The following is an 18,445-nucleotide window of genomic DNA, read 5'->3' on the forward strand; positions in this document are numbered from 1 at the left end:
AAAAATTTAATGTTTTTTATATTACCATCACAGTCCAACCTATTACAAAAAATAATAAACAAATGCCAAAAATTAAAAAACGTATTTTGTATACAATAAGGTTATGCACATTTTAATAAATATTTAATTTATTTTCCATAGTTGAGTGTCATTTAGAAATGGATTCCTTTATATAGGACTTCAATACTTCTTAAAAGGGCAAATAATTTCAATATGAAAAATCTTCTAAATTTTTCAAAATAAGAAGATGTACTCTCTGGGCATGTTTTACTGCCTGTTAGCTCCTTATATAGCTCATAAATATTACATTATGGAAAACAATAGAATTTTAGTAAAATATTCGCATTTTCTTTTAATTATTGCTTATCCGCCCTTTTCTGGATTAAAACTCTCCTTTTTGACGCTTAAAAAGCAGATTTCATCATCATACTTTAAAAAAAACCTAACTTTCTTAATAAAAAATATAATTTACCTTAAAAAAACGTTGCTCGTATCCAGTACGGTTATGCACATTCTAGTATAAATAGTAGTTATGAATTTATTAGGAGAAAGGTGGAACTTCCTTACACCATTCCCTTATTTCCATTGTTTTCCATTTCATTAATAATTAATCGATGTTTCTTCTAAACAGAAAATTTCTTAGAAAAATGCACAAAAAACATGTTTTATCATTTTTTCCTCTTTTTCAGCATCCCTACCCTTCGGAGGACCAGAAAAAACAATTGGCACAGGATACGGGGCTTACCATTCTACAAGTTAATAATTGGTAAGTACATCAAAATTTAATCTATAGTGATAAATCAAATGATTTTAAGAGCCATAGTAGACATTTGCCAAAAAGGGGGAAAAAGCATATTCTTAGGTTAAAAAAATCATCAAATGAGATGCTACTAAATTAAAGAATAAACATTGATACTTCGCATCGATAGTGCCATTTTCCGTATACATCTAACGTGCACATAAATCCAAACAAAACACACCGAAACATCGAAAATTATAAACAACAAACGTCCTGATCGGACAAACTAATTTACAATTCTCGACTTTCTATTATTCTTGTTTGTATTTCAATGGGATGATCTTCGGGCTCAAAAGATCGTGTTTCAGTAAGACGAAGATCTATCGAGATAGTTGTTGTTGTTCCTCTCATGAATTAAACATCGGGCGTTTCCCCGTTTCGCGTTTCACTTTATTCGGACCGAAAGAGAGTTAAAATATGTTCCATCCACCCTTGAATTATTTAATTGGGCAAATTAAAGAAATGACCCTCGTACCCAATTAAATTATGCAAGTGCATCTAATCCAGGCGATAAATCACTCCCTTTTGCGCAAACAACAAACCCCTTCTCGCTTGCTGTTTTAGAATATTGTTTTTACAGATCACCCTTTTAAGCTTTTAACACCTGAGACCGGGCGTTACGCCCCCCCCCCCTCCCATAAAATGAAAATTTACTCCGGGAAATGGGGTGAGGGGGACGGGAGGGCTTATTAAGCCAAATTAAATAACCCATATGGTATATAACTCCTGTTTAATACCCAAGTCGCGAGCGGAGGTAGAAGGAGAGAGCCGGAAAACGGGAGAGAGAGAGAGAGACAGACCTTCTTTAAGTTTTCATTAAGTCGGATATTTTTGGATTTGAAGTTTTTAGGCGTTTTCCTTCGTCTAAATCCCGTGGGGGAACGTGGCTTCGGGAGGCGCATTCGGAACGTTATTTATATACGGGTTTTGCAGGGAAAACACCGGTGTGTCGTATATAAAACTCTTATATTGTAGGAACTAAGAAAAATGCCAGGGTAATCCCTAAGCTCGTGATGTATTGACACCGAAATATACTTTGCTTGCTTTCAGGTTATTTCGGTAAAAGTGGGAGGCGGCTTCATGTATCTCTCTTTTTCCCGTTGGAAGTGTGCAGGTCTTTTTCTATTAAACCAATTGAAGCAAGGGTAAAGATTACTGTATACAAAATTTATTTCTTAAACTCAATGTCAAAAATTCAAAGTTCAGTTTAAAGCAGTCCAAATTCAAGTCTCAAAATTTAGGATGACGAAAAATTAGTTTAGAAGAAAATTTATTCTTGAAAGCTGTTAAACTGGTAAAGCCTTCCTTGTTTTAAATAAAATAATCCATATGATTTTTTAAAATTATTGCTTACTCACCCTTCTGTGGGTAATATTATCATTTTTGACTTGTAAAGGGCACATTTTATCGTCGCACTATCAAAGAAATTTAGCTTTTGTAAGAAATAATATCATTTACCTTAAAAAACGTTGTTCGTATCCAATAAGATTATGCACAAAATTGTTTTTAGGTTCGGATAAGTATCCGCCCTATTGTGAATTAAAACAGCCATTTCTGACATTTAAAGAGTACATTTTATTAACATACTATAAAATAAATTTAATTTTTTGAAAAGAAAAATTTAATTTTCCATAAGAAACGTCGTTCGTATTTAATAAGGTTATGCACGGTTTCATAAATAATATATTTAGGGGAAAAGGTTGATAAAAATTGTTCATTAGTATCCTTAAGATCTTTTAAGCTCCTCCCATTTTTCCATATTCTTTTCTTTTTTTTACTTCATAAATGACTAATCAGGGTTTCTCAACTGGATATTAATGAGAATGTTTCATTTAATTTCTGATACATATACCAAAGCAAAAAAAATCATGTTGGCCTCTTATGGAAAAATTCAACGCTCAAAATTCGTGTTTTCGTATTTTATTTATTTCAAGATATGACTAATTAAAAGTGAGTGAAAATTTCTATATCCCATCAAATTTAGTATTTAACTAACTAATAATTTAACTTTAATAACTTAACTATTTTGGAGTTATTTTAGATATTGCAGTACTAGAAAAAATAATTTTTTCAACATTTCTAATTCATTCATAGTACGTCCCTATAAAAATTATCATATTTTTTGTTATTTAAGTCAAACTCCAGATTTTGTGTTATTATGTTATACTGTAAATAAAAATTCCAAAATTTCCAAGACACCGTTTTTATGAAAGTCAGATTTTTTATTTTTTCAACTAAAAAATAGGGGTTTTGCAATAAGACAATTTTTTATTAAGTCCTTCTACACATATATTTTAATTTGGATAATTTTTCAAGATTTTCTTGGAATATCTTTCCATTTTCTTAGGTTTTTTCCAAAGACATCACACTGACTCGATCAACCTGAGTCGACATTAAATTTATTATTATAAAGCAAGGCAACATCAATTAACCGTGCTTTTAATAAGTGGAGCAAGAAAATAATGTTATAAGAAATAATGTTTAAGCTAGTTTTAATATATAGTCTACTTCTGGAAGGATATTTCTGGAATCGGGATGCTGGTTCTGAATTACCGAGACCATCCATGGACTAACTGGAGTTCCCTGAGTTATGACCACCTTTAACTATTACTTTCTTTTTCATTTGTATTTTTATTGAATATAGCTTTTTGCTAAATAAAGACATTATTATTAGAAATGTATATTTTTATTGTGAAAAAATGTAAATTTCATAGGCACTTCATAGGCATCTAAGGTGTTTTTCCCAATGACCTATATTAAAAATCTTCATTTTTATTAAGAAAGTTTGAAAATTTTGTAGATGTTGAAAAATGTATACATTTTTTTTTACCATTTTTCAAAATTCCTCACTTTTTTCCCTATGATTAAATTTCCATTTCAAATCAGGAAAATCCAGTAGAAAATGTTGAATTTTGCTGAATTTCAAAAATTATCATTATTCATATGTATATTTTTAAAATATACATAATTTATATTGTACATAATGTATATTTAAAATATAGACAAAATAGCACAATATTCGTCGTTCCTTGCGAAATTAGGTAAAATTTCTTAAGTATCGCTTAAATGAATACTGGAGCCAATTTCGGCCATACTGGAGAAAAATACATCAAAATTGAAATTAGTTTCTTAAAAATTATTAAAACTATGGGCGCATCGGAACAATGGAGGGTTAGACGAATAGTTTAAAGAATATCTTGAGATCTACTATCACACGGCACAAGTTTCCAAATCCCTATCCATACTTTCATTTATTTTCTGAATAAATGGTATTAAGTTGGTTATTAACGATCTTTTTTGGAAAACAGCCATATGGGTTAACATCAATAGCTTCTTTGACCTTAAAGAATAATTATTTTAACAGCAAAGATTCAAATAGTTCACCAAAGTGACTAAGTAGGGAAATAAGCCTGTAATAATTCCGTATAGAATACTGGCACAATTTGAGGTGTTTGCCAAATATTGGATGAACATTGATTGTACAAAATATTCTCCTTCTTTAACATTAGTTTACCATTCGCTGCAGTTCATATGGATGTCAGAATTGGTATACTCTTACACATCCCGAAAGCAGTCGTCATATTCAATGAGGCTGTGTAAAGTGAAAAGATAAATTTTCATTATTAATACGTACAAAAAGTGAAGTATAAGCGTAACGTATTGGCGTCTTTGTCGTTCCTTTCGGTGACGACTGGACCGACGTATAGAGCATCGAAACGAACATAACAGTCAAGTTGCAATTCCATCGTTTCGGGCTGATAACGGCCCCTTCAAGTCAGCGAGGACAATTTATCACCGAGACGCATTAACCCAGGTGAACCCTCGGCACGGGGAAGCAAGACAATGTCTCCGAGCGGTAATGGTATGAAGCCGTGAAAAATGATGATGATACGGCTTCGTGAAAAACGAAATTCTCCGGGGACTAGGACGACGTAGACGACGAAGGGACTCCGGGCATTTTTTCCTCCTTTTCGTTTTTTTTCTCCTTTTTTTCTTTTCCTCGTCCGTCGTTCTGCGACTTTCCGCCACAGGAAGGATGCCGTTTTGCCGAGAAAACACAAAGACTAGTGGAACGGGTGTGTGGGGGCGCGCGACTTTCCACGTATTACACCGCCGGGGTCCGGCAGCGGTTTCCGCGCGAAAATGGCCTGTAAAAGCATTTTTCTGGATCGTAAATAGGTCGAAATGGTCGATTCCCGGATACGGTTTACGGGGTTTTTGTTTAAGGAGATTGACTTTCTTCTTTTTTCTGTTCACTTTGGTGGTTCGCCGATTCAGGTTGAGTAACTTTTTGGGAACGTTTACGGAACGAAAGAGGGAAAATTGAGTTTTTCTATATTGATTTTATTGAGGGCAAATGTTCAAGTAATAATAGACTTTTTCAATCACCTTCAGGCTATACCTACACTGTAAAAAAAAATTGTGTAAAATTACCTTACAGTACCGTGGAATATTGTGTAAAATATTTACATGTCCTTACATTAAAATTTAAGTTGTCTGTTTTGTAAAAAAACTTTTTTAGTCCATGTATTTCTTTTTTTTTTTAAATAACGTAAAATTTAAGTAGCTGACAATGTAAAAATACATATGCAAATATAAAAAAATATACACCAATGTCTATGTATTTACACTAATTATTTTGTATAATACCATCATTATTTGGTCATATAATTTTTTTTTTCTCAAAAAAATCCTCGAGCCCGTCAAATAATATTTATAGTTGCGCTCTTTTTTGTTGAAAACAAAGTTATGCAGTGTGTCCCAAAAATAACACAAATTTTTTATTAAACTATACATAGCTATAAAATTTGAAGTATATCGACTTATGCAAAATTTCAGGTTATTTTATGACTTGTTTTTGAAAAAAAAACAAAAAGATTTTTTTCCTTTTATAGGTGTTCAGATTGTAGCCTATTTATAATTTAGCAATGCCCTAAAAGTTATTGACATTCGTTTTATTATAACTTCTTGCGAAATTAATCTTCACTTTGGATTTCAAATATCCCGTTAAGAAAAAATCTAAAGGAGTTAGATCGGGAGATCTTGGTGGCAATTCAAAATGTCCTCTTCTGCCAAACCATCTGACTGGAAATATAGTATCCAGATAATTTTGAACAGAATAGGCGCATTATCTTATTGAAACCATAATATTTCTGTTTGATTGTAGTTTTAGCGTTTTGAAATATTTTTACCTAAATATAAATGTAAAAAAAAATAATTACATTACTAACAAATTAAAAGTTAAATATAACGACATGTATTTTAGTGGAAAATCACGATACTTCACAAGCATTTTTTATAGTGTAAAGTGAGGTTATTTCATTATTTCTTAGAGGCAGTTAAAGAATCACAAGGAACCATTATATCCCCATATGCATTCCCTATTTTTGTTCTCCCTCCCTCTGGTACTCAAAAAGTCTATTAGCGTATTTTTCTAGTAAACCGACACTATCGGTAAAGATTTACTCCCCAGCAAAAAAAAACAAAAAGGGGGTCAACAGTTTGTTTGGCTTAGGCTTAACTCATTGTTTTCGTCAACCCTTTCCTCTCCCTAAGGAGTGTAATATTTCAAGGGTATATATATATATACACACGCCCTAATCCTTTCTAATAGCCTTTTCTCCATCGGCTCCTTTATCTCAATTCCTGACACTTGTCCGAATTTCCGAACAGTCGAACTTTTACAAATAATCGTTATTTCATTTGTGCCCCAGTAATTAACGTTCCCGTCGCGTCAAGGGTCGAGATTAGGATTAAGGCTCTCTTGCTTGTACACCCCCATAATGGGGCGGACGAAAGGGTTCGACACGAAAACAATTACATTATTGAATCGTGTGTCCTAACACTCGTTTTTGGAATATTAGTCCAAGATGTTACTAATAGTAGGGCTTATCCAATGGGAGTCTTAGTAGGAATGTTTTTTTTTTTAAATTATCGGATTAGATAAGACGAAAATTCATGGGGATTTTTGTTGTTGCATACTCTCTATTTGTCTCTTCTTCCTTTGCATATTTATTGATGTGTATGTAAACAAATTGCATGCATAACTTAAATTGTCAGTGCAGTCATCATCCATTTTTATTACTGCTTACTCTCTGTTTTTATCATCTTTTACATATTTAAAAATTTGGCCTTTATACACCGATGAAAAAGACGCGACTACATCATTAACGCCCTCAAGTATTAGGACGTATTATTTAAAGAAAACCCTTTCCAGCGATGCATAACTTAAATGAACATGCTTCGCAGGTTTTAATTACATTAGACAATGATCTACAAAAGTGGGTTTCGATAATAATTAGCGTTCGTGAAATGTTGGTCGTTCATTATGCGGGTTTGGATACAACAATAAGAAGAAGAACAAGAAAAAGAAGAGTGAGAGAACAAAAGGTGGGCAACAAGCGAGATCTTTAAAAAAGTCCGACCGAGAAAAAGTAAAAGTGTCCAGAAGAACCTGTGGCACATTAACTTCGGTTTGGCCGTTTAAGAGAGTGTGATCGGTATCGACCGGGTAACATTGGCCAACGTCATTGTTCGGATGTCCAATGGCATTTTAGACACATAATTAATGGCACTTCTGTTAACCATAGCGACTCCGTGGGAACATTCCTATTATTCGGATGTGCCGTGGCAGGTTGTCTGCCTTTTCTGTTCGTATACGTTTTTCTTTGTTTTCTTTCTTTGCGGCGGGGGAGACCTATTTTTCGGTTCAAGTTTTGTCTAATTTGGGCATTTCGCCTTTGGAAATATAATTGGAAACTTTCGATCTAGATCTGGAAGAAAATATCATCGTCATTGTTGGCTCTGAGGGTGACGGTATTAAGCTCAAAACCTGTATTTAAGCTGAATGGCTACAAAGGCCCAGGGAAATATCTTATTAACTTCCAAGGTTCATTTATTTATTTAATTTTTTCAATAAAACAGTGATATAGGGGCCCAATGGTTTAATAAGATGAAGCTGTGTTCCAATTTTCAAACCTCTAATTTGTATAGTTTCAAAGATATGTGCATTTTATCATTTTATGATTTTTTTAAATTTTAGGAACAATTTCTTTAATTTAAATTGTTTTCTTGAGAATAACACTTAAATAGGTGTCCAATAACGCATACACAAAATAGGTCCAAGGGAGGACTAAACGGTGTCATTTTCAGGGAAAGTTTCCATGGATAAACAGGCTTAATGAGCTGTTGTTACTCACACAGCTATTGATTAGCTATTGTAGATAAGGTGGCGTACTCTGCCAAGTCGTCGGCTGAGGGATGCGTAGGTAATATCTTATATAGAAAAATGTACGATAGCTCTTGTTGTAATTAAATAATGGGGTTATGACAATGTTAGTTCATAGCAAGAGAGATTTACTAGTGAGTTTTCTCCACTGCTGTGTTAGTCAACTCTGGATTGTTGAACTCTAGCTCCTCATATAACTTTATGTTCCTGAAAATTGAATATATATCCACAGAAGGTTTTTGGTAGTATTGAGATCGTCGATGATAGCTTCCTTGATTAAAGCGTCTTTCATTATCATGTCATCTATTGAGGATAATAGTGTTGCCAACAGCAGCATTCTAGTATGAAAAATAGCACACCTACTATCAGTAAAATCATGAGAACTATTAGTGCAGCTAGGGCTGTGAGGATAAATTAGTCAAGTATTTAAGGAGGAAATTAAAAAGTTTGGCTGTATTTAGAGATACGAGCATTTTGTTCGTAGATTCACTCTTTTCTTAATGCTATTCAAATTCCTGCAATTATTTCTTTAATTTAAATTTTTTTGTTGAGAAAAATGCTAAAATAGGTGTCCAATGGTTTTTTTAGGTTAACCTATGTTCCAGTTTTCAAATCTCTACCTTTCATGGTTTTAGAGATATCAGCATTTACTTCCTAGGCATTATGAACTTATGTGTTTATTTTACTCAAATTTCAGGGACACTTTTTTATTTAATTTTTTTTTTTTTAAAAAACGCTGAAATAAGTAACTAATAAATTTGTGTTTCATATTTGAAATCTCTAATTTGCACAGTCTCAGAAAAATATGTATTTTACCCATATACCATTTTTTTTTCTAATTCCAGGGATACGTTTTTTATTTTTTTTTTTAATATTAAATGCATATTAAGAATTACACTTAATGCTTGGAATTAATTAAAAATTACTTAAAATACTAGGAACACACAAAAATTACTATAAACACCTGGACAAAATGTAGAATAGCCTCAAAAGCCTGAAATAAATTATAAATTTCTTTAATTGCTAGAAAGCTGCCAAATCTCTAAAATGTATACTCTTCTCATAATTTTAATACGATTTAAGCAGTGCGAATTATCCACAACATTTAGAGTCCTTAATTTTTTCCATTACTGAATTCAAACATTTGTGGTTATTATTTTTGGAAATATCCTCGATTGATGCGCTGTCATTTATCATTCACCCCAACACCATGAGGCTCAATTTATTGATTTTTTTTTGACGATTGCGTAGACGAAATAAGTGACTTTAATGGCACAAATATTATTATGGGTGACTTTAACTTTAATCTGCTTAAGGACTCCTTTTATGCGAATAAAATCTTTTTAGCCAAATTGGTAAAAGTGCCCCTAGAACAACTCCTAAAAGTGTTAATTTATCTATGTAGCTTCTTGCTAAATAAACCATTATTAATATTTGTTTTTTGGAAAAAATATCCTTCATAATAATTTCCAAATCCAAAATCCAAATTCCAGGCTATGATAACCTTATTCAAAAAACCTATAATCCCAATAAATTTCCAACTTTCTAAAATCTTTACCCACAAAACACCCTGGAAATTGAAATTCAAATGAATAATAAATATGTCATCATCAAGCTCTACCATTTATTGATTGTCGTAATACAATCTTTTGCATACAATTCTAATAAACTATTAAATTCCAAGAATTTTTTTCTTGGAAAAATCGCTTCCAGACAAATTTCTCAAATTTCACTTTTTCTCCGTTGATGAAAAATCTCGAAGACTGTGATCACCTTTTGCAGAAATACCAAAATTCCCAACTTTCAAGAATCTTCAGCCTGGAAATTAATTTAAATTTCACCCTCAATACCGCACCAGCCGATACCAAACATTTCCAAAATATAAAACCGTATATACAAAATAATCTTCGTCTATCCAGAGATATCCCAGAGGAGCAGAACGTTCGGCACCGGCAATTTACGACCGACTTTCATTGTCGTCGGATGCTGCCGGCGGCGAATGGTCCTCCGAGGAGTAATATCGGGCCACCTAATAGCCTCCGAAACACCTTTTTAATGAACTATTGTAACAGGAAATGAAAATGGGGAATGCCGAAACTATAACCTTCCCTCCACCTCATCCCAGATCCCCCTCAAAGATAGAGGGGGTGAGGAGGGAATCGAGGAGGGCAAGGGCGTTATCTCGGCTGATTACAACCCTTCCGTTGGGGATGTATGTGTGTGTGTGTGTGTGCGCTCCACGATCCTCTTGGGTGCCATCCGGCCCCGTGTTGGGACGACTATTAAGAAACTATTTTCGCAATTAGTCAAATGATTCCGTTCCGACTGCTTAATTGCCGCTACATTCTGACATTAATTTTATCTTACCGGGAGGAGGTCGACCGCCGAACTTCACTTTTATCGAATTATTGCATGAATATTCAAATAAAAGTTTAGTTTGATGGGAGGAAAAATGAAAGCATTTCGTGTGCATTTAAGCATGCAAATCAATAATAAATATATTTTTTCTCCAAATGATTTACAATATGTAAATATGGGATATTGTTAAGTACAATTATATAAAATTACAAAGAATTCAAACAAAAACATTTTCCAACTCCATAGTGTCGTTTCTATTTACTTATTGACTATAAAGTGTTGGTGCCTTAACATTTCTAAAACTAAGGCTTTATCATATAAAAGTACGTTGCAACCTTTTATACTAAATAACACCACTATTGACGTCATTGATTCAGTAAAATTCTTGGGACTTACTATGGAGAACTTCTTTAAATGGGATTTGCATATTGACGCATTATCTAAAAAATTAAGCTCTGCCTGTTTTGCGTTCCGATCAGTTTCCAAGAAACTCAATTTTTTTACTGCTAAAGCAGTATATTATGCCCTTTTTGAGCCGCATCTCTGTTATGACCTTCCATAAGGGCCATTTAACAGTTACTCACTCAGAAACTCAGAGTCAGTCAATAAATGAATTCTGTATAATGCGAAAAAAATGCACAATCGTTTGTCATTAGAACTAAAGTCCATACCTTCCTTTCCCTCATTTCCCAAAGCATTAAAATCATACTTACTCGAGAGAGTAAACGCATTTTTTATTCATACTTAAATTTAATTTCCCATACACTCTTTAATTACAACTAAAATAAAAATATTTTTATATCGTTCGGAATATTGTTGGGTTTAGGGATCAATAAAATGACCAAAAAAACTTTCAATCAAAAACAAATCCGACTGCTTTAGTACAACACATATAAAACAGGACATAGTTTCGACTCTGAAAGTATATCGATTCTCGATTAACAAACGAACTACAAAAAGAGAATTAATTCAGAAATGATTCACATAAAAAAAAAAATTCTGTCAATAAGAGGACCGATATAGACCGCCTTAATTCTGCCCATTTTAATATAATAGACCAACTATAACAAATATCGACGTTTGCAAAACACCATATTATTAAAAAAAAAACTATCTACTGAAGAAGTGTGTTGGTATATAATGCACTGTTTACACATAAAAGAACTGAATTATTTTACTGTGATAAGTTATATTTTAAGAGTATTGTATTGTAAAAAGCTTTATGTAGAAATTTTTATAATTTCTTTTGAATTAAGTTCAACAAATTAAATTGAAAGTTTTTTTTCTTATTGAAGTAATATCCGTCCCTTTTTTTCTCTCTAGTTTGTATCATAGATGTGTGTCTAACGTTGGTTGTCCCAAAATTAGGAAAATCAGGTCTTATTTATTTTAATTTCATTTATAATTAAGTTTTAACTGTTCAAACAATTTTTTTTCTAACAAGAACATATTGTGTGAGGTATTTGGGCGAGTCTGGAGAATATTTATTTATCTTATACCTTTCTTTTACCCTGTATAAAATTTATGAAAAATTCATATACAGGTGAGTACTACTCCAAAAGACCTTTAATATAAAGTATTTCACAAGGGCGGTGGTCCATTTAAAATTTTGGGCTTGGGATTCACCAAGTTGGGACCTACTTGTATAACATTTGTACCAAATAGCGCAAATGCTTCGATTATTAGAAACATTCTTTTTATTTCCTTTTTTGTAAATTTGCTGAACGATAGTTCGTTTTAAAATTGAAGGAAAAGATCCAGTTAACCCAATAACGTGTTTTTATTATTCCCCATCAAGGAACTATTCCTTTCCTCCACAATTTAATTCCACCTTGAAACGGAATGTACCCGTAAGAGTTTTTCAACAATTTCAAAATGGCAGTTGCATTTTGATGGTTCTGGTAGTGTTACCAATTTTATTGAGCGTGTGGAGGAGTTGGGTTTTGCTTGTGGAATATCTTGGAATTAGCTGCTGCATTGTGCAGTAATTTTATTTTCGGACACAGCCTTGTCTTGGGATAGATCTATACGCAGTGATAACAGGTCATGGGAAGAATTTAAATGTAAACTTAGGTCTGCCTATTTATCGTCAGAATATGAGAAGGATATTTGGTGCGATATAAGGAATAGAACACAAGGTCCAGTGGAGAAGTCGGTAATCTTTATTGCACAAATGCGAAACTTGTTTCGAAAGCTACGTGAACCTCCATCCGAGGAAATGCAACTTCGCATTATACGCCGAAATTTGCTCCCCTCATTGCAAAATCAACTTGCACCTCACAATTTCAACAACATCACAGAGCTGGAACTTGCAACACAAGAGATTGAGAACATCCAATTGCGAACTCAACGCATGCAACCTCCTCCAGTAAACCCTAATAATGTCGCCGAGCCTGAGTTGATGTATCAGCGACCAAGAAACCCTCGTGTACATACAATGAATTCTTCACCGCACCTTCAGAATTCTCGTAGTCCGGTGGTTTGTTGGAATTGTCGTAGTACTGGCCATTTGAGTAGTACTTGTCCACAACCCTTTCGTCGACACTGTTTCCGTTGCGGTCGGGAAAATGTGACTACCCGTTCATGTCCAAATCGTAGTAGGTCGGGAAACCCAAGGGCGAACTGTTAGTTAGTCGAGAGATCACTTCGATTCCTAAGGTCTCGACTAGTAACCCCAGCTCCCCTATTCTAGATTACGCCTTCGCACAGTGCAATGGCGATGATCGTCCTCATCTCGAAGTCTCGATATTTGGTATGAAATTTATTGGCTTATTGGATTCTGGAGCAAATGTTACTGCTATTGGTTTAAGCATATGGAATATATTACAACGTTCAGACATGCAATGGTTATCACGTTTTTCTTGGTGCAATTTTGGAAAACATAATTCTAGTAAAGTGATTGGCGCAATTAACTTACCTATTGTTTTATATGATAAGATAGCGGTTTGCAGTGTTTTGGTGGTGGAGAAATTGAGTTGTCCTATATTGTGTACCGATTTTTGGAAAACTCTTGGTGTTCCTGATTTGTAAAATGGTTGTTGGTATTTTGGTATGCCGTCTCAGGAAATCTGTATCACTGAAGCCATTATTCCTCAGGAAACTTTAACAGCGATCTGCATTGAATAAATTGATTTCAAAGTACTTTTCTTTATTGGGTGGTGAGCTTGGTCGAACAGATTTAGTGAAGCATCAGATTACTACTGGTAATGCCCAACTTATTCGTTTGCGCCCTTATAGATACTCACCCGCCACTCTAAAGATTATTGATGAGGAGGTTGATAACATGCTGCAACTCGACATTATCGAGCCATCACAATCTGCCTTAGTAGTGCCGAAAGGTAATGGTAAATGGAGATTTTGCGTGGACTATCGAAAACTAAATTCTGTTACGGCTAAGGATGCTTATCCGATCCCATTTATTGATAGTATTTTGGACAAATTAAGAAATGCAAAGTATCTTACTTCGTTAGATGTTAACTCTGCATATTGACAAATCGAGGTTGATGAACATTCACGTTATAAAACTAGTTTTTATGTCCCTGGTCGGGGACTTTATCGATTTAAGAGAATGCCATTTGGGTTGACGAATGCCCCTGCAACTTGGCAGCGATTGGTAGATACCTTATTGGGAGCTGATTTTGAGCCATATGCCTTTATTTATTTAGCAGCAACATTTTTTTTCAGCAACATTTAGAGGTTTTGGAAGAGATTTTCCAGAGATTTCATAGAGCAGGTATAACTCTCTCTCAGGATAAGTGTAAATTTTGTCGATCCGAACTTAAGTATTTAGGATATGTTGTCGATAAAGATGGACTTCATGTCGACCCGGATAAGGTGACAGCCGTATTGAACATTCCAACTCCAAAGAACACCACCGAAATCCGACGCGTCATCGGTATGGCGTCCTGGTACAGGCGCTTTATTCCCCAATTCTCGACCGTTATTTCTCCCCTTACCGCTCTTCTTTGTAAACACAAAAAGTGGAATTGGACCCCAGAATGTCAAAATTCGTTTCAGAACATCAAAAATTCGTTAGTTTCCGCTCCTGTACCTACTTGTCCTGATTTCTCGAAACCCTTTTTGGTTCAGACTGATGCCTCAGCGTATGGGATCGGTGCTGTATTATCTCAAGAGTTTGATGATGGTGAACATGTTATCTGTTACATATCTCGATCTCTGTCTAAAGCAGAGAGAAATTTTTCCACCACAGAGAGAGAACTGTTGGCCATTATTTATGCTTGCGAGAAATTACGACCCTACTTAGAGGGATACTCCTTTAAAGTGATAACAGATCATCATAGTCTGAAGGAACCAACAGGAAGGCTTGCCAGATGGGTATTGCGGTTGCAACAATTCGATTTTGAGGTTATTCATAGAAAGGGCAAAGATCATGTTGTGCCGGATGTTCTCAGTAGAGCTGTGCCAGAGATTGCTAAATTGAATGTAAACCAGAAACCAGATGTTGCAGATAAGTGGTACCGAAGAGTTTTCAATCAGGTCGTGGAGAATCCTATTAATTATCCCCAATAGCGAATTGAAGGACATTTACTTTACAAGTATGTGAAGTGTTCTTACCCGTCTCTTCGAGATGATGAAGATTTCTGAAAGGAAGTAGTACCCAAGGATCGAAGACGAATCGTTAGATGAGATGGACAAAATTATTTGTTTGATGTCTGTGAATAAGATCTCGAATGTCATATATAAATAAGTATAGATATATAAAAATAATAAAAAGATCATTATTGTTATTATGGATATACAGTGCATTCACGATGAAAGAAAAAAATCATTTAATATTCAGGTATTTTTTGCTTCTTTTATTTTTTGAGCACATCGATTAATATTGTCACTTATTTGCGCGCATTATTTGAAACAAAAAAAAATTCCACACATGGTGATTCAAGTAGAAACTATGGCGTCAACATTCATTTTTTTAAATAAAACACCCTGTATATTATGACGCCTTACAATTCATATTTACATATGCCTAAAGTCAATGGTTTGTCAAATATGACGTAACATATTATGAAATTAGAACAAAGTTTAATTTGTTGTCCATTTGATTCAATGCGTCCTTGCAATGAAAATTTTAGTTATAGGGTGTCTCAAGAACCCTATAACTAAAAGGGTTATATGAAGTGCCACAAAGGTCACCGGATATAACCCTATTAGATTTTCCTTATGGGGCTATTTGAAGTCCAAAATTTATTTGAATACACCAAATAATGTTGATAATTTAAAGCAAGGAATTTGAAAAGAAATTAGACTATTAAGACGTACGTACTTTACGACATATAGTCAAACCCCAAAAGGCGTATTGCGTACTATAGGCGTATGTAGGACGTCTACTTTTTGCAGGATTCTATGTCACATATACGTACTTTTAGGACGTACTTAGAATATTTACGCAACTCCTTTTTTTGTGTGGTAAAATGTGTTTGGCAGAAAAAATAACAAATTTATTTATGAAAATAGAAAATTTATTGATTATAAAAAAGTTTATAAAAATTGAAAACAAAACATGTAAATGCCTAAAAAAGAAAACAAAAAATAAACGTTTAAGACAAAAAAAATCATTTGTTTGCAACTATTGTGAAATACAGTGTTCAATTTTTTTGTGCTTTCAGTCTCTGCTTGTAGTTCTGCACCTTAAAATTATATTTTAAAATAAGTAAATTATCAAATAAGTAATTCCATTACTACTAAAATGAATAAATACTGAGTGAACAGTAAAACTAAATTCAAATGTAATAAGAAAACGTCATTATAAACGGAATTTTGATAAATCCTAAATTCACAGGAGTGTAAACCTAATTATTATGACAAATACTTCATTATCTATAGTTTTTAGATGTTTTGAAAATCCTATACTTAATTACTTTAATACGACCAGATCAATATGTAAATTAACTCAATTTAATGGGTATGTTGGTCCTTTGAAAAGAGGGAATCTCGATTTGACTGTTGTTGCCTAATTGAGTTCCTTGAATTTTTCTATCAAAGCAGAGAAGCATGCAAATTGTTTTTTTTTCCTGTTTAATCTACTGAAATTAGAAATATTAAAAGTACGTATATTTGAAAAAAAATCTTTCCTGGCATATAGTTTTGTGCACTGAGCAAAATTTATGTTTTTTTTATCCTTGTATAATCCATAGGAGCTAAAACATTTTCTAAGTATTTATATGTACGGTCGCGAGATGTAATTAATGTACGTACGACTTACGTATCCAAAAGTACGTACTAAATACGTAATTTTTATAATAATGGACGTATTGACATAAATATAACATGAAAATTACGTACCCAGTACGTATGATGCTGTTTGGTTAAAAGATTTTTATCCTTAACTTCGTTTCAAAAAGGATTTTATCGTATTTACTGCTTTAAGCAAAAAAAAAACAGTTTTCTGTGCAAACATTATTTTAATAAGATAAATTTAATACTTTCAATTACGAAAAAAACTAAAATATCGATTTCTTTAGGAGCTATTAAATATTCTTTATTTATTTATAAAATATAAACATCGATATTGTTCCTATTGAATTGCTCCTAAAATACTAATAATGAGGTGAACATAAGCCGCAAAAAAAATGCTTCAAAAAACGAGTAAAGTATGTAAAACTATTTATATATTCCAACAACGGCTATAACGTGATAAATTGTGTACCGACATAATGACATTATAAAAATCGATGACAATTAACGCGTGCGCCCGGCACGGCAACGGTTGATGTGGCGAACGCCATTTCCAGCCCGTAATCTCATTTGGAGCGCTGCCTGGGGGACGAAATCTAATTAGCACGGAAAGCTGATCAGTAATTACTGCGATTAATCAATCCATTTCTATTCCGACTACAATACTTTTTACGTCCTCCTATATATGCCGGCCCTCGTTCGGTCAATTTTTAAACCAACCACCCACCCTCCAAAACCAACAGATACAAATATTTGCTATTTAACGATGCATAACTTAAGTCGACCTGATGACCATATTTTATATTTATTTTATTATCTCAGGGATGTGAATGTCTTCTTAAATTTTGTAATTTTAGCATTGGTTTCAATAACAGGGAGTCAAGGGAGGGTCGGGCATTGGAAAATCCATTTTCTTCTTTCGGCTTGAATGTATTAAACTTATTTATACGATAACTATACTAAAAATACATATTAAACAGAAATATTTTAATTAAATGCAACGAATAAAATTTAATTAATTCAAATATCAATATTTCGTGGCATCTGGAATAATTTAACCAATCGAAACGCCTTTGAACTGTCATAATCACCGTCAAAGATGTGTGACGTCATGATCACCATTAAACTGTCAACACATTTTACCAAAAAAAAATTTTTTCTTAAGATTTTTTCTCTCTAAGATTAAAATCAGTTAAGCGAATTAACGAACTCGTGAACCCAACATAGGTTCTATCTCATTGGTGAGTTATAATTTACTAAAATTCACATTTGATGGATGTCAGTATCGATATTAAGTGTAAGATACTAACTGCCTAAAATTAAAATTAATCTAACTGAGTAAATGATAAGTTTTATTTAATTAGTCAAGCTCCTTAATACGCCCCCGTGATTTACGTACATGCGAGAGATCGTCACTTTTCTTAGATCCGTAAGAGTCAAGCTGTCAAGTTGTGTATTAAGTTATGTAATTTGTATACGTTGTAAGGTATACAAATTAATTCATTTTGAAAAATACCCAATAAAGAAGACAAGGCTGCAAAATTGAGACTTGTTATTTTATTTATTTATTTATTTTTAGCAATACAGCCCAATAATATAAACCATTTACAGAGCCAAAGGTTACAATAATGTTTTAACAATTTTTAAGATATAATAAAGACATAGTATAAACTATATTGTAACAATTTATGCCAATAATCTTAAGCTTCCTATATAAAAATAAGCAACCACAATTTATAAACCCCAAACAAAATAAATATTTTAAAGAGAGAAAAAAAAAACAATACAAACAGCAAAGTTAATTGGATAATCCCAAAAACGCTCTTACAAATTCAGCATCAGAGCATACAAATAAATCACAATAT

General features: G+C 33.2%; 1 protein-coding gene across 1 annotated transcript in view; it reads left to right on the top strand.

Annotated features, from left to right (window-relative positions):
* The window catches only part of LOC126735151 (homeobox protein homothorax-like), a 140,692-nt gene that overhangs the window by 86,742 nt on the left and 35,505 nt on the right, over positions 1–18,445 (top strand). The window contains exon 4 of the mRNA XM_050439089.1: positions 690–766. Coding sequence (XP_050295046.1) covers positions 690–766 — 77 coding nt within the window. The remainder of the gene's footprint in view (positions 1–689; positions 767–18,445) is intronic.

This window comes from Anthonomus grandis, chromosome 4 (genome assembly GCF_022605725.1).
Source record: "Anthonomus grandis grandis chromosome 4, icAntGran1.3, whole genome shotgun sequence".
NCBI classification, from domain to species: domain Eukaryota; kingdom Metazoa; phylum Arthropoda; class Insecta; order Coleoptera; family Curculionidae; genus Anthonomus; species Anthonomus grandis.